General features: G+C 47.4%; 1 protein-coding gene across 10 annotated transcripts in view; it reads right to left on the bottom strand.

The window, feature by feature from the left end:
- Nucleotides 1-24908, bottom strand: part of SFMBT1 (Scm like with four mbt domains 1) — a 197614-nt gene that overhangs the window by 32839 nt on the left and 139867 nt on the right. For all 10 annotated transcript variants that reach the window (XM_033926574.1, XM_033926577.1, XM_033926581.1 and 7 more), the window contains 5 exons: nt 23720-23870; nt 21572-21654; nt 18495-18621; nt 14779-14892; nt 13341-13383 (listed from right to left, as the gene is read on the bottom strand). In XM_033926574.1, coding sequence (XP_033782465.1) covers nt 13341-13383; nt 14779-14892; nt 18495-18621; nt 21572-21654; nt 23720-23870 — 518 coding nt within the window. The remainder of the gene's footprint in view (nt 1-13340; nt 13384-14778; nt 14893-18494; nt 18622-21571; nt 21655-23719; nt 23871-24908) is intronic.

Raw genomic sequence — 24908 nt, 5'->3', positions numbered from 1 at the left:
TGATCTGTGGGGCTTAGTACGCTCTAAATAGTAAGCTAGAGCCCGCTTACAGTCCAAAGTATGCAGAGCCTGTTCTCCAGAATGAGAGTGAGGTTTCGGAAAGAAGACAGGCAGAACAATGGATTGGTTGAGATGGAATTCCGAGACAACCTTAGGGAGAAACTTTGGATGTGTACGCAGAACCACCTTGTCATGATGAAAGACAGTAAAAGGTGGATCCGCAACTAGTGCATGTAGCTCACTGACCCTCCTGGCAGAGGTAAGGGCAATAAGGAAGAGCACTTTCCAAGTGAGGAACTTGAAAGGAGTTGTAGCCAGAGGTTCAAATGGAGGCTTCATTAAGGCGGAGAGAACCACATTGAGATCCCAGACTACAGGAGGGGCCTTAAGAGGTGGTTTCACATTGAAAAGACCCCGCATGAATCTGGAAACCAAAGGATGAGCTGAGAGAAGTTTCCCATGAACTGGCTCATGAAAAGCAGCAATAGCACTGAGGTGGACTCTGATGGAAGTAGACTTGAGACCAGAGTCAGACAAAGAAAGAAGGTAATCCAACAAGGTCTCCACTGCCAGGGACGTAGGATTATGATGATGGAGAAGACACCAGGAAGAAAATCGTGTCCACTTCTGATGGTAACATTGCAGAGTGGCCGGTTTCCTGGAGGCATCCAGAATAGAACGAACGGGCTGAGACAACAGAGTATCACTTGAAGTCAGCCCGAGAGATACCAAGCTGTCAGGTGTAGAGACTGGAGGTTGGGATGTAGAAGGGTCTCCTGATGCTGTGTAAGTAGAGAAGGAAACAATGGAAGAAGAATAGGCTCCCTGGAACTGAGTTGAAGTAGAAGGGAGAACCAATGTTGCCTGGGCCACCATGGAGCGATGAGAATCATGGTGGCTTGTTCCCTCTTGAGCTTGAACAAGGTTCGCAACATGAGAGGAAGCGGAGGGAAAGCATACAGGAACAGATTGGACCAATCCAGGAGAAATGCATCCGCTGCCAGACAGTGAGGAGAGTAGAGTCTGGAGCAGAAGAGGGGCAGCTGGTGATTGTGAGGAGCTGCAAAGAGGTCTATCTGAGGAGTGCCCCACCGAGCGAAGATGGACTGTAGAGTTAAAGGATCGAGTGTCCACTCGTGAGGCTGGAGAATTCTGCTGAGCTTGTCCGCTAAGGAATTCTGTTCCCCCTGAATGTAGATAGCTTTCAGGAATAGTTGGTGATCTGTGGCCCAAGCCCAAATCTTCTGGGCTTCCTGGCACAAGAGGCGAGATCCTGTCCCACCCTGTTTGTTGATGTAGTACATCGCAACTTGATTGTCTGTGCACAGCAGGAGGACTTGAGGAAAGAGAAGATGTTGGAAGGCCTTGAGGGCATAAAACATCGCTCTGAGTTCCAGGAAATTGATGTGACCTTGAGTTTGGAATTTGTTCAAATGAGCTCCCCAGGCATAAGGGGAGGCGTCGGTGGTGATGACAAGTTGATGAGGAGGTAGATGGAACAGAAGACCTCTGGAGAGATTTGAGGATATTAACCAAGACTGACGAAGAGATGATGTCACAGATATGTGTCGTGAGCAAGGATCCGTCGCTTGGGACCACTGGGTAGCTAGGGTCCATTGAGGAGTGCGCAGGTGAAGACGTGCGAAGGGTGTGACATGAACTGTGGAGGCCATGTGACCCAAGAGTATCATCATTTGCTTGGCAGAGATGGAACTTTGCAGAAGTAGCTGCTGACATAGAGATTGAAGAGTTTGGAGACGGTTGGACGGCAGGAATGCTCTCATGAGAACTGTGTCCAGCACCGCTCCAATTAATTGAAGTCTCTGAGTGGGGATGAGATGAGATTTGGGTAGATTGATCTCGAACCCCAGAAGTTGCAGAAATAGGATGGTTTGGTTGGTGGCCAGGAGTACTGTCTGAGATGAATTCGCCTTGATTAAGCAATCGTCCAGGTAAGGAAAGACCTGAAGGTGGTGAGAGCGTAGAAAGGCAGCCACCACAATCAGACATTTGGTGAACACTCTTGGAGAGGAGGCAAGACCGAAGGGCAGCACCTTGTATTGGTAATGACAATGATTGATCATGAAGCGGAGGTACTGTCTGGAGGCCAAATTGACCGGTATGTGAGTGTATGCCTCTTTGAGATCGAGGGAGCATAGCCAGTCACCCTGATGGAGAAGAGGGTAGAGAGTGGCCAGAGAAAGCATCCTGAATTTTTCTTTAACCAAGCATTTGTTGAGATCGCGAAGATCTAAAATGGGTCTGAGATCTCCTGTTTTTTTGGGGACTAGAAAGTAACGGGAGTAGAATCCCTGCCCCTTTTGATCTAGAGGAACTTCCTCTATGGTGTTCAGAAGGAGGAGGGATTGAACCTCCTGAAGAAGGAGGGAAGACTGAGGAGTGTTCAAAGCAGACTCTCTTGGCAGACTTTGGGCAGGAAGTGTCTGAAAGTTGAGAGAGTAGCCGTGGCGGATGATGTTGAGGACCCATTGATCCGAGGCGATGATCTCCCAACGGCTGAGGAAAGAAGTAAGACAGCCACGTATAGGTTGAGGTAGGTGGGCAGATGGTAGGTAACTGGCTATGCCCTGGAGAACTAAGCCAAAAGGGCTGTGTGGACTTTTGCTGTGGAGGTGGCTTCGCAGGTTGCTGCTGTGGTGGCCTAGGGGTCTGTCGTTGTTGCTGACGTTGGCACCTAGGTTGTTGGGCAGCTGATGGCAAGGGACGAGCCACATAACGGCGTTGATAGGCCGACTGCTGTCTGAAAGGCCGCGCTGGTGGAGTCTTCTTTTTTGTTTTTAGCAAAGTATCCCATCTAGTCTCACGGGGGGAGAGCTTTTGGGTGGTAGAGTCCATGGATTCCCCAAAGAGTTCATCCCCCAGGCATGGTGCATTGGCCAACCGATCTTGATGGTTGACATCAAGCTCCAACACTCTGAGCCAAGCAAGGCGGCGCATAGCCACAGACATGGCCGTTGCTCTGGTAGTAAGTTCGAAGGTGTCATATATTGAGCGAACCATAAACTTACGGAGTTGGAAGAGAGATGACGAGCAGTGGTGAAAAGACTGTCGTTTTCGTTCCGGAAGGTACTTTTCAAATGAAGCCATGGTGGTAAGAAGATGCTTAAGATAGAAAGAAAAATGAAAAGCATAATTACCAGATCTGTTAGCTAGCATTGCGTTCTGGTATAACTGTTTACCAAACTTATCCATGGCTTTACCTTCCCTGCCAGGAGGGACAGAAGCGTATACACTAGCTCCGGCAGACTTTTTGAGCATAGATTCCACAAGAAGGGATTCATGTGGAAGCTGCGGCTTATCAAATCCAGGGATAGGAATCACTTTGTATAAAGAATCCAATTTACGAGGAGCTCCTGGGATGGTCAAGGGAGTCTCCAGGTTTTTATAAAAGGTTTCCCTCAAGATGTCATGGAGGGGTAGTTTGAGAAATTCCTTTGGAGGCTGGTCAAAATCCAATGCATCAAGGAAGGCTTTGGATTTTTTAGACTCAGCCTCCAAAGGAATAGACAGAGATTCGCACATATCTTTCAGGAAGGAAGTGAAAGATGTAGAATCTTGTTTGGAGGATGGATCAGGGGCAGCAGGATCATCCTCATCCGAGGAACACTCACCCTCAGAAAGAAAAGGCTCTTCGGAGTCACCCCACAGATCAGGGTCCCTAATATGGGAGCTACGGTCTCGAGACTCCGGAGTGGAGGGTTCCAGGTGTCGGGTTTTGCGTGCCGACTTACCTGACCTCATAGACACGGTACCGGGAGATGTTACAGGCTGCATGGGTGCCGAAGTCTGAACAGCCTGGTGTTGCGCTCTCGGTTCCGTTGCGAGGACTGGCATCGAGACCGATGAAGCAGAGTGGACCGGTACCGACAAAGTGGACGCAGACAAAAGAGGCTGCTCCACTGCCGGTACCGGTGGCTCAGACCGGACCGGGACTGGAAGGCTCGGTGCCAAGAGAGCAGGAAGGAGCTGTTGTAACTGCTCCTTTAGCTGCACCTGCAGGACGGCTGCAATGCATTCGTCCAGAGAAGGCACCGGTATTGCCTTTTTCTTCTGCGGTACCTGTGGTGCCGCTCGACGCCCCGAAGATGAGGAGCCCGAGGTCGAGGGACTCACCTCAATAGGGGCGGAGCGCTTCCGTGGGCGCCTCGCGGTCGGCAGGACTGGGCTCGCTGCTATCGAGACCGGAGAACGCTCCAGCGGGGATGGCTTCTTAGCCGGCTTACCTGGGTGTTGCGACGCCGGCGCAGTGTTGCGCAGCGTCGACGAAGTGGGTGCCGATTGAGTTGGGGCCGATGCCGGTGTCGATGCCGCCGGGTCAGACATGTCGGCACCGAAAAGCAACCGTTGCTGGATGGTAAAATTATGTTCTTACCTGTTAATTTTCTTTCCTTTAGAAGCAGCAGATGAATCCAGAGACTAGTGGGTATAGCTCACATCGACCAGCAGGTGGAGATAGAGAACTGATTAACAGTTGGCCTTATAGCCTGGTGTTCCTCCTGTTGATTCGGTTATGCACCTTGCCCAAGCATCCCGAAAGGAGAATGAGCATCCACAAAACTTAATTCCAGTAGTAAATGTGTAACTCAGAAATGTAATAATACAATTACCAACCATACCCCAACTGAAAAATACAAACAAACACACAGACAGACAGTCCACTGGGGAGGGGCTCTGGATTCATCTGCTGCTTCTAAAGGAAAGAAAATTAACAGGTAAGAACATAATTTTACCTTCCTTAGCAAAGCAGCAGATGAATCCAGAGACTAGTGGGATGTAGCAAAGCAAACTCAAACTGGGTGGGAAGCCAATGCCGCCTCTGCCAGCACTGAAGCGCCAAAACATGCCTCCGTACGGGCTGCTATGTCTAAACGGTAGTGCTTCGAAAAGGTATTCCCAGACGACCAAGTGGCCGCCCAGCAAATTTCCTCCAAAGATATACCACCGGACTCCGCCCAAGACGTAGCCAATGCTCGAGTTGAATGAGCACGAAGGTGTTCCGGTATTTGCTTCCCCGTCAACAAATAAGCCGAAGCAATAGCCTCTTTGACCCAACGAGCAATGGACACTTTAGACGCAGCCATACCCTTGTTTTTGCCCGCGAATAACACGAAGAGATGATCCGACCGACGAAAATCGTTAGTCACTCCCAAATAATGTAGAATCATCCGTCGTACATCCAGTAGCCGCAAGGACGAAAATCGTTTTCCCCAATCCTCCTTCCGGAAGGATGGGAGGAACAAACTCTGGTTCACATGGAATGAAGAAATCACCTTAGGAAGGAAGGACGGCACAGTCCGCACCGACACTCCAGCCTCCGAAAAACGTAAAAAGGGTTCCCTGCAAGAGAGCGCCTGTAGTTCCGACACTCGTCTTGCAGAAGCCATAGCCACCAAAAAAACTGTTTTCAACGTGACATCCTTCAACGTTGCCGCCGACAGAGGTTCAAAAGGCGCCGCCTGTAACCTTCCAAGGACAAGTTTAAGATTCCATGTTGGACATATTTGCTTTACCGGAGGGCGGATATGGTGAACCCCCTTGAGGAAACGGACCACGTCAGGCTGTGAAGCGAGCGTCGAGCGAGACACCCGGCCCCTGTAACAGGCAATGGCCGCCACCTGAACTTTTAGAGAGTTATAGGCTAACCCTTTAGCTACGCCCTCCTGCAGAAAAGCAAGAATAGCCAACAGAGATGCTTGGAAGGGCGCAATCCCATGCCGTACGCACCATGACTCAAAAATTCTCCAGACTCTCGCATAGGAGGCAGAAGTCGAAATTTTCTTAGCTTGAAGTAGAGTGGCAATAACCTGTTCCGAATAGCCCCTCTTTCTTAGCCTCGACCGTTCAATAGCCAGGCCGTAAGACCAAATTGGGCCGGATCTTCCATCGAGATTGGACCCTGAGTCAGTAAGTCCGGAGTCACCTGGAACGTTACCCGATCGCCTGGTGATAGCTGAATCAGATCCGCGTACCATGGCCGACGTGGCCAATCCGGAGCCACCAGGATCACTCTGCCTTGAAAGAGAGAGATGCGTTGTAACACTCGATCTATCATGGGCCAAGGCGGAAATACATACAGAAGGGAATTTGGAGGCCACGGGAGAGCTAACGCGTCCACCCCCTCCGAGCCCCTCTCCTTGCGTCTGCTGAAGAACCGAGGCAGCTTTGCATTGCGGGATGAGGCCATGAGATCCATCTCTGGCAGCCCCCAACGAAGGACTAGCAGGTCGAAAGCTCGAGCAGACAACTCCCATTCGCCTGGATCTAGAAGATTTCTGCTGAGGAAGTCCGCTTGCACGTTTTCGTGACCCGCAATGTGTGCCGCTGACAGAAGCGGAACATGCACCTCCGCCCACCGAAACAGCATCATTGCCTCTTCGGCCAACTGAGGACTCCGGGTACCCCCCTGACGATTGATATATGCCACCGCCGTGACACTGTCCGAAAAGATCCTGGTCGGACGGTCCTGAATCAGGGACTGAAAAGCCCACAGCGCAAGTCTGATCGCTCTTAACTCCAGCAAATTGATTGACCACTGGGCCTCCTCCGAGGACCACACCCCCTGCACTGAAGCTTGCAGGCACTGGGCCCCCCAGCCCAGAAGACTGGCATCCGTTGTAATCACGACCCATTCCGGCATAGCTAACGGCATGCCCCGCAAAGATGCAACTCGTGTAGCCACCACTGCATGCTGCGAGCTGCCCGAGGACTCCATTGGAGACGCAAATTGTAGTCCAGAGATGCTGGGGACCAACGAGAAAGAAGAGACTGTTGTAAGGGCCTCATGTGGAACCGGGCCCAGGGAACCACCTCCAGAGTCGCCACCATTGAGCCCAGAACCTGTACATAATCCCAAACCCGAGGTCTGGGCGACCCGAGAAGTAGCCGAACCTGAGACTGCAATTTCTCTCCCCGGTCTCGGGGTAGAAACACTTTCCCCAGACAAGTGTCGAACCTGACCCCCAGATGCACCAAAGACTGTGACGGGGACAGAAAACTCTTGGGAAAGTTGACGATCCAACCCAACGACTGAAGGAGAGAGATTACTCTCTGAGTTACCGACAAACTCTCTTGTCTGGAAGAGGCGCGGATCAACCAGTCGTCTAAGTAAGGGTGTACCCGAATTCCTTCCTTGCGTAGAAAAGCTGCCACAACCACCATCACTTTGGAAAAGGTGCGGGGAGCCGTTGCAAGGCCAAAGGGCATTGCCCGAAATTGATAATGCTGGCCGAGAATCGCAAACCGCAGATACCGCTGATGCGGAAGCCAGATCGGAATATGGAGGTACGCCTCCTTGAGATCGAGGGACGTTAGGAACTCTCCCGGCCTTACTGCCGCAATGACCGAGCGAACCGTCTCCATACGGAAATGGCGAACACTGAGAAATCTGTTGACACCTTTGAGATCCAGCACCGGTCTGAATGACCCCCCCTTTTTTGGTACAATGAAGTAAAGGGAATATATGCCGCGCCCCACCTCTTCCGGGGGCACCGGTACCACCGCCCCCAGATCCAGAAGCACCTGAAGAGTTCTGCGGACCGAGTCTTCCTTGGCCGCCCCATTGCACGGGGACACCAAGAAAGAATCTACGACGGGAGAGGTGAACTCTAACTTGTACCCTTCTTGAATAATGTCCAAAACCCACTGATCTGACGTGATTTTGGCCCACTCCGCCAAGAACGCCGACAGCCGTCCCCCTAAAGGAAAGGCGGAGGGAGCCAAGACCCCGTCATTGTGGAGTGCGACTTGCTGGGGCACGTGCTGGCTGACCTGAAGAGGGTTTCGTCGTACGAAAGGAACTTTTCTGCTGAAACCTAGGTCTCGAAGAAGAGAAAGAACCAGATGCGGGTCTGAAGAATGGTTTACCGGACCTGTATCTCCTAACATCCCTGAAGCGCGTTCTAGACGACGAGGACTTCACAGGGGGCCTAGCCCTATCTTCCGGTAATCGCTGTGTTTTGGTATCCCCAAAATCCTTCACCAATCTATCTAAATCTTCCCCAAACAATAAACCCCCTTTAAAAGGGAGTTTCACAAGCTGAAGCTTGGATGCCGCATCTGCCGCCCAATGACGGAGCCATAAAGATCTGCGAGAAACAACCGAAAGAGACATCTGCTTCGCAGAAGCCTGAATAATATCATATAAAGAGTCTGCCAAATAAGCCAAACCCGACTCCAAATCAGCCAGTTCCGAAGAGACAGAACCCCCGGACTCCATTAAATTATCCGCCATCCCTTGCGACCACTGCAGACACGCTCGCGCCGCATAAGAGCTGCAAATTGTGGCCTGTAAGGTAACCGCAGCTACTTCAAAGGACATTTTCAGTGAAGATTCAATCTTCCTATCCTGTGCATCCTTCAGCGTAACTCCCCCTTCTACCGGCAAGGTAGTCTTTTTAGTCACCGCTGCCACCAATGCGTCCACCCTGGGCAACCTAAACTTCTTGAGTTCGGTCGGGTCAACCGGATACAAGAGCCGCATGGCCTTTGCCACTCTTAGACTGGCCTCCGGCGTATCCCATTGCGCCGAGATCAGCTCCTGCATGGCTTCATGCACCGGAAAGGACTTAGGTGGCCTACGTGTTCCTGCCATAAGGGAGTTACCCGACACCTTAGCATCTTCCTGAGAGATGTTTAAACCCTGCAATGCTTTTGAAATTAAGGAAGAAAGTTCTTCTCTATGAAAAAGCCGGAGAGCGGAAGGGTCATCCACTTCCCTACCTGGGGGATCCTCTGCTTCCCAATCCAAGACCTCACCTTCCTCCAAAGATTCAGGAAGAGAAAAAGGGGACACTGGAAAATTATCCTCCGCGTCCGCGGTCGCAAGTCTGCGTTTCTTCGCTACCTGCGACCGCCCTGGAGACACCACCTGACCCGCAGTCGGTCTGGCATTATTACAATTTTAAAAAGTAGAGGTAGAAGGCACAGGAAGGGACGGACAGGTCACAGGCACCGGCTGAGCAGGCTGCGAGCCCTGCAACATGAATGCCTGGTGCAACAGCATAATAAATTCAGGTGAGAACGAGCCCATACTAAGTGACGCCGAACCGACCTGATCCGCGCCTGGGAGCGGAGCCGCGACTTCTCCTAGCGCTCCCGACTCCCCGACCGCCGCCAAACTCCCCTCAGCCGTGGAAGAGCCCTGCAGCAAAACCGAGTCGACCTCGAGAGCCGGGGACTTCGAACGTGCCTCCCTGACACGGGAAATGGCGACATCACATGCCTGCAGAAAAGCATCTTCTGCCGGTGTGTCAGAACAACCGGCAGAGCAGAAGCCCGATAGTGTTCTGCGCTTCCCACAGCGCGAACACCGCTGACTAGCCTCTGCTGCCATCCCTCGTTCCGGCAAACAAAACTTTTTTTTTTTTTTTTACACACGCGGAGCAAGCCGCCGACTGCCGACGCCGCCCACCAACTAAACCGGCACTCGGCAACGAAACCCAGTACAACGAACGATCAAAGAGTAAGCAGAAATCACTCACCACCGAAGTCTTCGACCGTCCCACTGGAAGCCAGGTTACAGCTGGTAATTGTACTGAAAGCCGACTCAAAAACGGCCCGGCTCATCACAAGCAGGAAGTGTTTTTTTGTTGTTTTTTTTACTGGAATGAAGAAAAAAACTTCCACAGCGTCCAAGGAAACCCCTCAATCAACCGGAGGGGAGGGTGGAGAAGGGACCTGGGAGGGCCCAGGTGTAGCTCCTAAAGCCGGCACCGCTCAGCCAGGCACCCCTGTCCTGCTGAAGAGAGCTAGTCTCAACAGAGGAATACAAAGGAACACCAATTTATCCGGCACCAGCCAGAATCCAGGAGCTAGAGAGTAGAGAGTTGCGCGGGGACAGAAATCCCACCCGTCCCCGCCAAAGTCCCACCCGTCCCCACCCGTCCCCGTGAGGAATCCCACCCGTCCCCACCCATCCCCGTGAGGAATCCCTCCGTCCCCACCCGTCCCCGCGAGGAATCCCCTCCGTCCCCACCCGTCCCCACGAGGAATCCCCTCCGTCCCCGCCCGTCCCTATAAACTTCAGAAATAGTTATTTCATTTAATTATGCTACTGAATTAAAGGCTCTGGTAGAAACCCATTTACAAATAAGCAAAAAGACTTTATTAATTTGAAAATATTAATTGGGAAGAATATATACTTTGCAAACGGGTTTCTACCAGAGCCTCTAATGTTTATAAATTTTTATCAACACAACTAATATACTACTTTATCCTGAAGCAAAATAAAAGAAATATAATTCTTTTCCTACCTTTGTTGCCTGGTTTCTGCTTTCCTCATGTTCTCATTCAATTCCTTCCATCCACTGTCTCTCTTCCTTCTGCATCTTCCATTTGCTCTGTTACTGTGCCTCTCCCTTTCTTCCCCCTTCCAAATTGATCTGGCACCCATCTTCTTCTCTCCGCTCCCCCCATAGTCTGGCATCTGTCTTCTTCCCTGCCAGCGTCTTCTCCCTACTCTCTCTTCCCCATTTCCTTTCAGCGTCCTTCTCCCCCTAACTTCCCCATGTCCTGTCAGCGTCCTTCTCCCCCCTCTATCTTCCACATGTGCTTTCAGTGTCCTTCTCCCCCCTCTGCTTCCCCATGTCCTTTCAGCGTCCTTCTCCCTCTCTGTCTTCCCCATGGCCTTTCAGTGTCCTTCTCCACCCCTTTGTCTTCCTCATGTGCTTTCAGCATCCTTCTCCCCCCTCTGTCTTCCACAAGTGCTTTCAGAGTCCTTCCCCCCCCCCCCGCCCTTCCCATGGCCTTTCAGCGTCCTTCTCCACCCCTTTGTATTCCCCATGTGCTTTCAGCGTCCTTCTCCCTCCTCTGTCTTCAAGTGCTTTCAGAGTCCTTCCCCCCCCCGTCTTCCCCATGGCCTTTCAGCGTCCTTCTCCCCACTCCTTCTCTACCGCCCCGGGTGCAGCACAGCCGGCCAGGTCCCCTTACTTATGTGGCACTTCCCCGACCGACTGACAACAGCCCCGGTCCGACAAACCTCCCTGCCCTTAACCGCGAATCTAAATTACCTTATTACAGCTGCTGTAAGAAGATAATTTAGATTCGCGGCTACAGGGCAGGGAGGATTGTCGGACCGGGACTGTTGTCGGTCGGTCGGGGAAGTGCCACAAAAGTAAGGGGACCTGGCCGGCTGTGCTGCAACCGGGGCGGGGTGTGGCGGGGCGGACCACCCCCTCCCTTGGTAGCCACTCGAACCGCGAGGCTACTCTCCTCCTTACCTGCACTGCCTGCAGCACAGAGCCAAACAGAAGTCTTCCCGACGTCAGCGCTGACATCGGGAAGACTTCCGTTCGGCTCTGTGCTGCAAGCAGAGAAGGTAGGGAGAAGAAGAGCCGCGCGACTGAGTACATCCAGCCCCGCAGGAACCCCGCGACCCTCGGAGGCGTCCCCACGGGATCCCCGCGACCCTAAGGGCGTCCCCACGGGATCCCCGTGACCCAAAGGGGGAACCCACGGGATGCCCGCGGGTCCCGCGGGATTCCCGTCGTCCCCGTTCCCGTGCAGCTCTCTACTAGAGAGCTAGCTCAACCCCTGCTGGGAGATAGAGCAAAACTGAATCAATAGGAGGAACACCAGGCTATAAGGCCAACTGTTAATCAGTTCTCTATCTCCACCTGCTGGTCGATGTGAGCTATACCCACTAGTCTCTGGATTCATCTGCTGCTTTGCTAAGGAATTGTCGGTTTTTTAATGTACGTTTTTTCAAAGTGGCACAGCGGGTGCAGGTGGAAGCCTGATGCTCTGGACCTAGGCACTGTAAGCACCAGTTGTGCGGGTCCATAAGAGAGATAGGCCGTGCACACCGCTGGCACTTTTTAAACCCTGGCTGGGGGGGCATGAAAGTAAAAACGGCTTCTGCCAAATCGAAGGCCGAGGCCTCGATGGTGGCAGCAGGCCCCGCCGGGGCAAAACCGACGAAAGAAAAGAAAAAAGAAAGTAATAATTTTTTTTTTTTTTTTTTAACAAGAAAATAATAAAAGAAAAAAAGGAAATACAATTCCCTAACAGATTTCGCGAGCGGGAAAGCGTCAGGAAAAAATCTTTTCAACAGCCGTTGAAAAGTGCGACTTCTTAGCTCCGCGGAAACTAAGAAACTGGGGACCCCGCGCCTCCGTCGGGCGGGAAGGCACTCGTGCGTGCGCGGTGCGGCCTGCTAGAACTTTCCAAGTTCTTAGAGTGCAATCACTCTAAAATTGTCCGTACCGGGGCTCCGTCGGTGCCGTCACCCACCCATCAGTCGAGAATATGCTGCCTGCTTGTCCTGGGATAAGGGTTGCTACTATGGGAGTGGTTATATCTGCCAGCTGTCTCCTGTTACATGGGAGGTTGAAAGAGTAAGGATTTCATAAAACTGTTCCCATGTCTATTTGGGGGGGGGAGAGAACTAGATTTGTCTTCCCCATTATAAAACCACTGCTCCCTCTGGATGTGGAAGAGCTTGGACATGCCTTATTCTTGGAATATCTAAAATCCGTCTCTAATACTTTTAATATAACACTTGCAGAAATTGTGTCTACATTGTTGCTTCAAAACACTATTCGGTACTGCACCCATCTACCTTCCCTAAACACGAACACTATTATTCGCCTTTCCAAAGCCCAGAGGATGCCAATTCAAAAAATTCCTCGACAAGACACTTTCTTTCCAAGCAGGAAGGTGGAACAATACTCTAAGTGATTTCCTCCTTAACTCTTCGTCATACGAATCATTCAGAAGATCACTGAAAACCATTTATTTGACAACTTCGTTTCAACTTCCTCAAACGATTTCTTCTACGTCTACTTGCATGCTCCTGCCTTCTGATATATATAATTATGCTACACGCCTGTTTGTTTCCTCCTACTTCATGCTCTTGATGCAACTTCGCTGCATTCCTGCAGCTTCTCTTGTTGTAAACCGTCTTGAACTGAACGGTGTGACGGAATATAAATAAAGCTATTATTATTAAATGTTAGCATGTAAAGCAAATAGGACTGCAATTTTATTAAGTAACGCTACCTATGCTCTGCCCAAACTCCTTCCCTGAACACCCCTACTCTAAGGTCACCTAACTACTTACAAGCATCAGATAATTTTATAAAAGCTGTTTTATGCACATAAATGGTTTCTACAATTTCCTCTTTAGTTTAGTATCAAGCCATCGCTGGCAGACACTGTTTCTACAAATACTCAGCTGCACTCAGTAAATGGATATTGTCACTGGATATATGTATAAAACTAAGCGCCAGAAATGGCACTTCACTTTTATGACTGCTTCAGCTGAATAACCTACAGTTCAGAGCCATTAAGCCACAGATCCTCCTTCATTCCGAGACACTTACTGCTTCTCCGGTTGGACTACAGCGATTTTTCTTTCTTTGCTTACTGCGGTACAAGAGGGGGAAAAATGAATAGAGATGAGAAGCAACATCACAGCATTTACGGAAAAGCTTCTCGGAGTACTTGCGAGAAAAATCGACAGCCCTCTTACTACGCTGCGATAGAAGTTTCTACTGCGGCTCTGACGCGCATTGGAGTTCTATGAGCGTCTGAGCATTTAGCGCTCCGGGCCGCGGTACAAACCTCTACCAAGGCTTAGTAAAATAATAATAATTTATTTTTGTATACCGCTATATCAGAGCAGGTTCAAAGCGGTTCACAACAAGATAAAATACATACAATCAATAACATTGAAATAACATAGTAAAAACTAAGAATTAAAAAAGGGGGGTGGATGTGTGGTATATTTGTTTATTCTCTTAGGGCCAAAAGTCTATATATCATGTTCTTTACTTAGTGTAAGTGTATATTTCAGTTGTAAAGGCTTTTTCTGAGAGTGGTTTTTTTGTGACTTTATTCCCTTAGTGTCAAGCTTTGAAGTTTTTCTATACAAATTACAGTATCAGACTCCTGAGGCAGGCTGTGTATGGCCGAAACACGAGCTGTGTTGAGTATTTTTGTGTATTAAGAAAACAACTCACTTATTCCAGCTGTCAACCACTCTTTCGGTGAAGAAGTATTTCCTGGTGTCGCCATGAAACTTCCCGCCCTTTATTTTCAGCGGGTGTCCTCTTGTGGCCGAGGGTCCTTTAAGAAGGAAAATATCATCTTCGAGGTAGAAGATGATATTTTCCTTCTTAAAGGACCCTTGGCCACAAGAGGACACCCGCTGAAAATAAAGGGCAGGAAGTTTCATGGCGACACCAGGAAATATTTCTTCACCGAAAGAGTGGTTGACAGCTGGAATAAGCTCCCAGTGCAAGTGATCGAGGCCAGCAGCATGCCGGATTTTAAGAACAGATGGGATTTAAGAACATGTCGGATCTCTACGAGGGAAAGGTCATCAGAGAGCGATTAAATAGGGGGGTGGGTCATTGGTGTGGGGAGACTCGATGGGCCTCGGCCTTTTTCTGCCGTCACTTTCTATGTTTCTATGAACAAAAAAAGGGGCTCCTTTCTCCGTCATTTCCGCCGTTTGCTGCACCTACAATTCTCAACAGATAGGGCCACATAAAAAGCATTGCTATCTTTGCCCGGTTAGATATGAGGGTATCGGTACTGAATATCTGCCAGCATCTGCATTAACTTCCGGCTCTGCTGAGAACCTTCATATTCAATGTCTGTGCCCAGAGACATGGCCCCCAGCATTTAACAGCCAGGTTTATTTCAGTTTATGACCGTCAGCAGCTTTAACACTGCCGACTGTTAATAACTGACACTTATTTGATATGCAAATAAAAACATTTACATGCCCCGACAGACGGTATAATGGAGCTTCACCTATTGCTCTACGAGGAGACCTGAGGGGGTAACCGTTCGTCTCACACCATCCCACGGGAAAGATATCCATAGAGTCCACATGCACAATGCATTCGGAGATCGGTTTTGTTGAACCTGTTTGGCAGAAAAGAATAAGAGCAATTGCTTAAAACTTCATGCCAGTGTAGCACTGCCTTTATCACCATTGCAGCAAGAAATTAAACATGATCCCTTTAATATCCAACCTATGGCAGTTAGCATTTTTGAAAGTACAGACTACCACGGGCTGATGTGTGTTGGGATATTCGGTGCTGACCCTAGCTGGGAGTTGGCACAGAAAACCTAGGCAATCAGCAGCTCTCAGAAGTTATCTGGGTATCAGCCATATTTAGTGCGGTGCTGGGATAATTAACCAACATGGAAAACATTCTGGAAAAACTGCCACAACCTAAACTAGAAACTACAAAAAAGGCAGAATAGTCTAAAGGTTCAGAAAGGGGCCGCACAGGGACAAAACTGTATGCCCCAAGTGAAACCGCGTGATACTGAAAGGGACAATGTTCTATGTTAGGTGCCCTCAGTGTGAGCGAGCAGCGACGGGAGACAAGCTCCAACGCTTCACAGATCAGGTAGAGGTAATATACCCCCACCCGCACACCATCACTGGGCACCCAATGTGTGCAATAAATCAAAGTGCAAAATCTCACAAATCAAATACAGTGGTGCCTCACACAACGAACTTAATTCGTTCCAGGAGCAAGTTTGTTATGCGAAAAGTTCGTTATGTGAAACGTGTTTTCCCATAACAATACATGTTAAAAAAAATAATTCGTTCTGCAGCATAAAATATGCTAAGATGACATAAAAAAAGATAAATTTGTCAAAATGGTGAAAATGGTGGTCTTGCTGAGGCCAAACTCTTTGACGAGGTCACACTGTTTTACCCCACATTCACTCCTTCTAATTATTTCCCGTTTCATTTCAACAGAAATCACCTTCCTGCTTTTTTTAGAAGCCATGATATATAAAAAATATTGAGTTTATCTTAAAAGGACGACTGTATACAGTGAGAGAGGGCAGTTAAGCGCAGTGACTAACGACTGCCTGCAGTGCCTGTGCGGAAGGATGCAATACATCGGCAGCTCGGGCGACTTCGTTGTGTGAAACGAAGTTCGTTGTGTGAAACGAAGTTCGTTGTGTGAAACGAAGTTCGTTGTGTGAATCAAGACATGAAGTTCGTTGTGTGCAGTGTTCGTTGTGCGAGGCGTTCGTTATGCGAGGCACCACTGTAAATAAATAACCTGAAGTCAATAACAGGTGAAACCACTGAGCGGCCCCAAACTGAACCGAGTCAGCCGACCCCCCAGCAAAAAGCAAAAGTACAAAAAATTGCAAACTTAACTGAATGAAGAAGACATCTCAAAAGCGCAAAAGAAAAAGCGCTAAAGCAAGCCAGGTTCTACCAGCCTGGTTTCGGGGACGAACCCTTCTTCAGGAACCCATGATAGAAAAATGGGAATCAGAGTCAGCTGGAAGGAGGACCAAGCACAGATAGGACCGCAGTTAATGTAGTCCTAAAAAGCCAGTTAGTTATCTGGGCATTGAATAGTATCTGGATAATTTCCAGGTCTCTCTGAGTCTGCCATAGGCATTAATTTAATTTAATGTGGTGTCTTATATACCGCTAAATCTCGCAAAAGATTCAAAGCAGCTTACAAAACAATTAAATTGACTTAAGTAACGACTAAAATTCTAATCAGGTACTTTGAATTTCCCTCTCTGTTCCGAAGAGCTCACAATCTAACTATAGTACCTATGAAAGGAATGATTACTTGTAGGAAGAGGGAATAGATAATACAGTAAATTCAACCGCATTTGCGCAATATACAAATAAAAACTTATGTTACGTATGTCACTATAGGAGCGTAAAAGGCACAACAGAAGGGAAAAATGTTACACCTATCTTTAAAAAGGGGTCAAGAGGAGACCCGGGAAACTATAGGCCGGTAAGTTTGACATCGGTTCCGGGCAAGATGGTGGAAGCACTGATAAAGGATCTGTGAGCACATCGAAAAAAATGGGCTGATGAAAGCGAGCCAACATGGCTTCTGCAAGGGAAGATCGTGCCAAACAAACTTACTGCACTTCTTTGAGGGGGTAAACAGCCAGTTGGACAAAGGGGAACCTGTAGACATCATTTACCTTGACTTCCAAAAGGCCTTTGACAAGGTACCCCATGAGCGGCTACTTAGGAAGCTGTGGAACCACGGGGTGGAAGGGGACGTACACAGATGGATCAAACACTGGTTGGCAGGCAGGAGACAGAGGGTTGGAGTGAAGGGTCACTACTCGGGCTGGAGGAAAGTCACGAGCGGAGTTCCGCAGGGGTCTGTACTTGGACCGCTGCTGTTCAATATATTTATAAATGACCTGGAAACGGGGACGAATTGTGAAGTTATAAAATTTGCGGACGACACTAAACTCTGTAGAAGGGTTAGAACTACGGAAGAGTGTGAGGACCTACAAAGGGACCTAAACAAACTGGAGGAGTGGGCGAATAAATGGCAGATGAAATTCAATGTAGGGAAATGCAAAGTCATGCATATAGGGAGAAAAAACCCGATGTTCAGCTACCAAATGGGGGGATTAGTATTAGAGGAAAGTAACCTTGAAAGAGATTTGGGTGTACTGGTGGATACAACAATGAAGTCAACGGCGCAATGCGCAGCAGCCGCGAAGAAGGCAAACAGAATGTTGGGTATTATTAAAAATGGTATTGCGACCAGAACAAAAGAAGTCATCCTGCCGTTGTATCGGGCAATGGTGCGCCCGCACCTGGAGTACTGTGTTCAGTATTGGTCACCGCATCTTAAGAAGGATATGGCAATACTTGAGAGGGTCCAAAGGAGAGCGACACGAATGATTAAGGGCATGGAAAACCTTTCATACACTGAAAGATTGGAGAGGCTGGAGCTCTTCTCCCTGGAAAAGCGGAGACTCAGAGGAGACATGATAGAGACCTACAAGATCATGAAGGGCATAGAGAAAGTGGAGAGAGACAGATTCTTCAAATTTTCAAAACATAAAAGAACAAGAGGGCATTCAGAAAAATTGGAAGGGGATAGATTCAAAACAAATGCTAGGAAGTTTTTCTTTACTCAGCGGGTGGTGGATACCTGGAATGCGCTTCCAGAGGACGTAATAGGGCAGAGTACGGTACTGGGGTTTAAGAAAGGATTGGACAATTTCCTGTTGGAAAAGGGGATAGAGGGGTATAGATAGAGGATTACTGCACAGGTCCTGGACCTGTTGGGCCGCCGCGTGAGCGGACTGCTGGGCACGATGGACCTCGGGTCTGACCCGGCAGAGGCATTGCTTATGTTCTTATGTTCTTATGTTCAATATCGAAGAACCCCAAAGAAAAATCCTAAAAGTAAAAGCAGAAAAAAAAAAATAGCAAAATTAAACAAGCCCAACAAAAATAAAGCAAAAAGAAACTTAAAAATAAACCCTGTTAGCCTTTTTAGCGCCGGCTGCGGCAGTAACATCTCGGACACTCATAGGGATTCTACGAGTGTCCAAGATGTTACTGCCGCAGCCGGGGCTAAAAACGCTAGCGCGGCGTTGTAAAGGAGGGGGAAAATAAACACAAACCCCAGTCTTTCTCACTACCCTCAGAGTACCCTCTCCCACCATCCCTAAGAAAATTCAGGTCAAGCGTTTCCCTGGGCACCTACCCTCTAGCTGAAGCCAAACATAGGAATCTTTCACCTTGGTAACTGTAGCAATGCAAACCTCCTCTAGGCCGACAGGGTTCACGGCCTCTAGTTTCATATTCTCCTTAAATCCATGGTCAGAAATTGGCTGAAAGGACAAAGCAAAATGTGACTGATAAATACCCAAAGTCTTCATGCTTGCAGAATCCTGGGAACAGCGCAAAGCGGTTTTATTGCACGCACTGGATTAGCGCACATTCAAAAGGAGGCGGTAGCGGCTAGAACGTGCGACAATTTAGCGCGCACTATTCCGTGCGTTAAGCCCCTAGCGCACCTTCGTATAAGAAGCCCTTAGTGTTATGTGCCTTCTTTTTTTATACGGATTAGATATCACCCACCTGGATGTCCTTTTGTTGTATCCCCTTGCCACACCGCGCGCCCCCCTTACCTTCCCCGTACCTCTAGCTGTTCACCACCGCGAGCAACAACTTTAACGTGCTCCTCGCGACCGTGCCATCTCTCCCACTGATGTTACTTCCGGGTGCCACGCGTTTCAGCGGGAGAGATGATGGGCTCGCGAGGAGCACGTTGACGTTCTTGCTCCTTGCGGTGGTGAACAACTAAATTTCCAAGTTTATTACATATTTGATATACTGTTTATCAAAGGTTATCTTTCTAGTTGGTTTACAATACTACATTTTTAAAAAGAAAAAGAGAAGTGGGGGGCATTCAAAGTTAAAATATCAATGACGACACAGACAAATGGTAACAAGGGGCCCATGGGTAAGGATAAGTAGAAATACATTGAGATAAGATAAAATAAAAGGGAGGTAATAAAGGGGTGGCGGTAACAATAGGAAGGGCAAAGGGCTTCTTCAAAGCGGTTCGAGATAGTTACTCAGGCCTGGAAGGGGTTTTTTTATGACTGGTACACATCCTTGCATCTGAATCTATCCAGGGATTCTTCAATTTGATATCTGAGGGTATAGCATTCCAAAGGGAAGCCGGGCGCCTCTCACCCTGGCTTTGCCACTGGTTGCATCCCATTTCTAATTCACAACCCCCCTCTTGTCATATGGGTATTCAGTAGCACCTAATACAGCCACTGAAAAGGGAAGGGACTTGATATACCACCTTTCTGTGGTTACAATCAAAACAGCTTACATATTTTGTACCTGGGGCAATGGAGGGTTACTCTGCTTCTCACACAGAAAGTCCCATTTTGCAGAAAGAGCATCCAAGCCGGGCTGTCCTAGCCCTGTATAAAATACAGTGATACCTTGGAATCCGAACTTAATCCGTTCCAGAACCCTGTTTGAATTCCAAGACAATTTTTCCCATTGTATTTGTTGTAAGATGAAAAATGAATAAAGAATTAAAAAAAAAATAAAAAATATAGAAACTGGTTTAATCCATTCCTTGGTCCCACAAACTCAGATTTTCAAATAATTTTAACACTAAATACAATGGACTTTTTTGTAATGCAGAACACTCTCAAATACAGTACAGTAAAAGAAAGGTAAAGTGAACCTTGATAACGAATGAGTCCAAAGCTCCAGCCACCATCTTTCACTCATAAACTCACCTCCTTCCTGCGAATGCACGCACCTGACGCATTTCCTGTTTCCAGCAGACGTGAACGCGGCTGAGGAAGAAGGCGTGTCAGAGGGGGGCGGGGCGCCAGTGGCGGCTGACTTCAGACAAGAGCATGAAGGTAGGACGGAAGAAGGAGTCTGAGTGAGCGGTACCGTATCGTGGAAGTGGGGGGAGATAACACCAGACCAGGGAGGGCGGAAGAGATGGCAGGGATCACAGGGGAGGAAATGGGACCAATCCCCGAATGCGTGTGAAGAGGGGTGATTGGTATGTTAAATTATCCAGTCTTTTTTTCCTCATTGTCTGGGGCATACATTCGGATTCCAGGGCAAAATTTGCTCTAAAAATTAGTTTGGATTCCAAGTTGTTCGTGTTCTGGGGCTTTCGGATTCCGAAGTACCACTGTACATCTAGGGATATACAGGTGTACACAACTATTTCCTAACACAAACAATGGGAACAGCAATTTACAAAACAAATCCAACCGAACAGATACACAGAAAGAGCAACCTCACTTTAGATGCTGTGTGTATTTTCCAGCACATACATTTGATGATTTTGCAATTTGCATATGTCAGTTCTGGCAAACACACGTGCACATAAGCTCTGGGTTCTGTAAGGAACAGAGCCCCACACTTTGGAAGTTTTGGATTTTTTTCAAAGCACGCTGCACATCAAGGCATAATCTCAAAAAAGATGCCTTTGTGAAAAATCGAAAAAGTTGTTAATGATATAAAGGGGTTTTTTTATACAGTAAAATGGATTCCCAGCAACTATCCCCAGAGGAATATAAATACCCTGGCACAATTATATACCTGCCCTGAAATTAAAACAAGTACATGTCCTCTATGCATACAAAACCCATGTATACTGCAACTCCACCCCAGCTCTGCTTCAAGGGTGCCTACACAGGGCAGAAGAAGCTTTCTACATATGCGTGGTATGCATGGTCTGGCCCCTGCAAGTTTGGTGGGTATTATTCAGGCTTATGTCCCACTATCCACGTTATGTTCTGTCCATCATGGTGACTTGTTTGTGAGACTGACTACCTCACGTGCAGGGAACCCTCAGCAATGGAATCGCTTACCTTTGTGCATTAGAAAGCAATGTAATTTTGATGCTTTCAAGAAATTATTGAAGAAACATCTATTCTGTACCATGACATAGGGGTATTAAGGCTGGTCGCTTATTTGTTTGTGTTTTATATGTATTTTTTTATTGTGTTAGGTTTCAATTGTGAGCCATCTTGGGAAAGGCAGGTTATGAATAAAACAAAATCCCCCATAGGAAATAGTTTATAAAATTACCCTCCTAAAGCATTCCTGTATTGTTATAGAAGAGATATTCTTTAGACTTAGCTGTCCGTTATCTCTTCCTATCCTAAAAGGCTTCAATGCGCTCTCCATTGCTCCTCTGGGTGGACAAACTCTCAAACGCCTGACCTGATCCCCTCTGAAGGAGGTAACGTCATAGCAGTAGAAGGAACTGGACTTCATGCTTACCGAAGGAAAGCAGCTCTGGGGCGCAGCCTCTGCAGCACATTGTTTGAGGTAGTCCGCCCAGTCAAAATCTTGCCCAGGATAACCTGCACATAACAGGACCCAGCAACAGATTAACAGCAATTCTTGAATTCCTTCCTTCCTCCCCCTCCCTCATCCTCACACTCTTGCCAATCAGAAGATTCTTCCCAACCCCCGCACATTTCCAAGCATCTCCCCAATATCTGAGGTTTCCCTCCTAGCCTAGTTAGCTTCCAGAGGCTTCTGCCTCCATCACCACAGCTGCCTCGTCATCCTCCGTGTGGCTCCACAGAGCCACGGCTGCCTGTTCCTTTGTTCAACTGCAACTGTATTTTTCTCCATGTAGCCGTCTTCACTTTTGCCACATGGGAAAACTGGATCATCATAGCTCCATGGATGCCCCTATTTATGTCATCGTCAAATGTGACATCAGAAGTTTTGCAACTGCACAGCGAGAGGCACGTTTCACCGCATTTGTAGTATTATATTTTGGGCGTTCTTCTGATTTGAGTTACTCAAGGAAGCCCTTACAATATGATCCCTGACACAGGCATCTACTGAGGAGGTCATGTTGAATCCAACATTGAAATGTGCTTCTTCTGATCCAGGCTCCACCTAGTTTCCATCTGGGCCCACAACAGGGCATTTCTTCTGTTGAACTTTGATGATGATGACATCAATGGGGGCAGACACAGAGCTACAGGATACAGCCTGTTAACCATTTTTATGCAATTGAATAATTATGAAAGGCAGGAGGGCAATATAATAGAAAAATATGCCAAGAACAATTTTAATTAGCGTTGCGAGTCCTCAGTGCGAGCAAGAACCTGAAACAAATAGTGTGTGTGAAGCGTCAGCGTCTCAGCGCTCTATCATTTCTCATTCATGATAAACGAACAATTGCTGAAGGTTCCTGCAGAAGGGGTCTATCCCTGAACCCGAGCTGGTTAACCCTAAATGGGGTGGAGAAAAAAGTTCGCATCTGCTAAGATAAGTTCAGCTTTCACCATTCAAATTTTATTTCTTTGTCTGGCTGATACCTCAGGGGTCTTTCACTTTGAATGAAATTTTCCACTACCACTTCACACTATATTATAATTTCAAAAGCACACATGTGAAGTTCTATGATGGTGTGCAGCCTAAGCAGTGAGAAAGATTCTCACGCGGGTAAAACCATGGCTTGGTTAAGCATTTGAGTTCGTTCCTTATTTAGGTTCTTGCTCTTTAGATCTTATTACCTCACACTGAGGGCTCACAACTCTAATTAAAAATTTTCTGAGCAATATAGTTTAATATTGTTCAACAAGAATAGCCCCACTGGGATTTTTTTTTTTTTTTTCTTATATTGGCATCTTTTGAAGTACATAAGAACATAAGAATTGCCGCTGGTAGGTCAGACCAGTCGTCCATCGTGCCCGGCAGTCCACTCATGCGGCGGCCTTTAGGTCAAAGACCAGTACTCTAAATGAGTCCAGCCTCACCTGCGTATGTTCTGGTTCAGCAGGAACTTGTCTAACTTTATCTTGAATCCCTGGAGGGTGTTTTCCCCTACAACAGACTCCGGAAGAGCGTTCCAGTTTTCCACCACTCTGGGTGAAGAATCTATCCCCTTTTAACTTTAGAGAGTGCTCTCTCGTTCTCTCTACCTTGGAGAGGGTGAACAACCTGTCTTTATCTACTAAGTCTATTCCCTTCATTATCTTGAAGGTTTCGATCATGTCCCCTCTCAGTCTCCTCTTTTCAAGGAAGAAGAGGCCCAGTTTCTCTAATCTTTCACTGTATGGTAACTTCTCCAGCCCCTTAACCATTTTAGTCGCTCTTCTCTGGGTGAGTGGGTCTTTTGGCCTTAGGGTTTTTATTAGCATGAGGGCAATAAGAACACATGTAGGAAATGGAGTTTCGGTGTTTATGAACAAGTAGATGTGATGAGTGGGTCAAAAAGTCCTTATCTACCAGAGTCAGGAGGACTCTTCTACTGTCTGAACATATTCCTCTGTTTGTCAACATTAGCTTCTGAATAAAACATGTCCCCAAACTTGAATGCCAAAATGTTCTGCTTAATTCACACTAAGAAGATGGGTTCTCCCACCTCTGCTTCAGAAACAGGGCAGAGAAAGTGTTGATACTCACCAGGGGGTGCCGTGAGGTGTACACCATTTTTTAGGCTCCAATGCACAGGGAAAATGCCAGAACTGTGGTGGTGACACACAAAAGACCGGCCCTTGGTGCATTCAGGTCTTAGGTCATCAAGCTCCACCAAAAAGTATTTATCATTGAACACCTGCAGAGTTCATGCAATAAGCAAGGGGAGTCACTCAAAAGACAGGGGGGTCTCCACCAGAAGTGGTCAAGTAGAAGCATCTTTCAAACACTTTAGAAAAAGCTTACAAAAAGACTACCAGATAGCATTACCTTCTAACGGTTTTGTTACAAAATACACTCCCCCCCAAAAAAAAAAAACCCCAACAACCCAAAACCCAACAAAACAAACTGCAGAGGTGATGTTCAAGATGCCAGTGTTTATTCAGTCAATTAGATAATGCAAAATCTCTGAATAATATTACAGTCCATATGTACTTTAAAAGCTGGCATCTTGAACAGGTTTTTTTTGTGGTTTGCTTCCTCAGATTCACTGCAGATTCTTTGGGTTACATTTTGCTCTTTGACAAAATTAAATCCTACCATCCCCAAAACATTTGAAAGTAGTGGCTGTAAGAAATGGAAAAATTATATCTTACCTGATAATCTTCTTTCTTTTAGTCCCAACAGATCAATTCAAAACTTATGAGCTATATCCATCGACCAACAGATAAAGTAAAAAAAAAAAAAAAAAAAACTTCTTGGTGATTTTTGCCCCTTAACCCAGAAAAATCTTTGCAACCAGCGAGTCCCACTGGGGTCATTTTGACCCCACATGCTATATCCATACTTTATTAGCGATTTTGTTATTAATATGACTTTTAAATGTATGTATATAATTACAGTGACTATAATTCGAGGAAACATGAGTCAAAATTAAATCAAGCCCTGCTTTAATTTGATATAAGTAAGCAGAAATGCAAACATTATAAAACTATTTATTGATTTTCATTATCTGTAAGTGCTGTTATTAAATTTGTTCAAGTATCATAGTCATTCAAAGTCCCAAGAAACTGCAGAGCTCTTCAACAATACCTTTCCAAGTATCTTTGTAAATATATTGTCCTTCTCTATTTGTCCATTTCAAGATCTCTGTGGTAACAGAGCTTCTGAAAAATAATTTGAATGCCGCCAACTGACTAACTACATTTCTCAGTGCATATCTTCTTGGCCCCAGCGT

This window comes from Geotrypetes seraphini, chromosome 17, assembly GCF_902459505.1.
Source record: "Geotrypetes seraphini chromosome 17, aGeoSer1.1, whole genome shotgun sequence".
Taxonomy (NCBI): domain Eukaryota; kingdom Metazoa; phylum Chordata; class Amphibia; order Gymnophiona; family Dermophiidae; genus Geotrypetes; species Geotrypetes seraphini.
The sequence above is the reverse complement of the archived record's forward strand: the minus strand, read 5'-3'. Positions and strand labels throughout refer to the sequence as shown.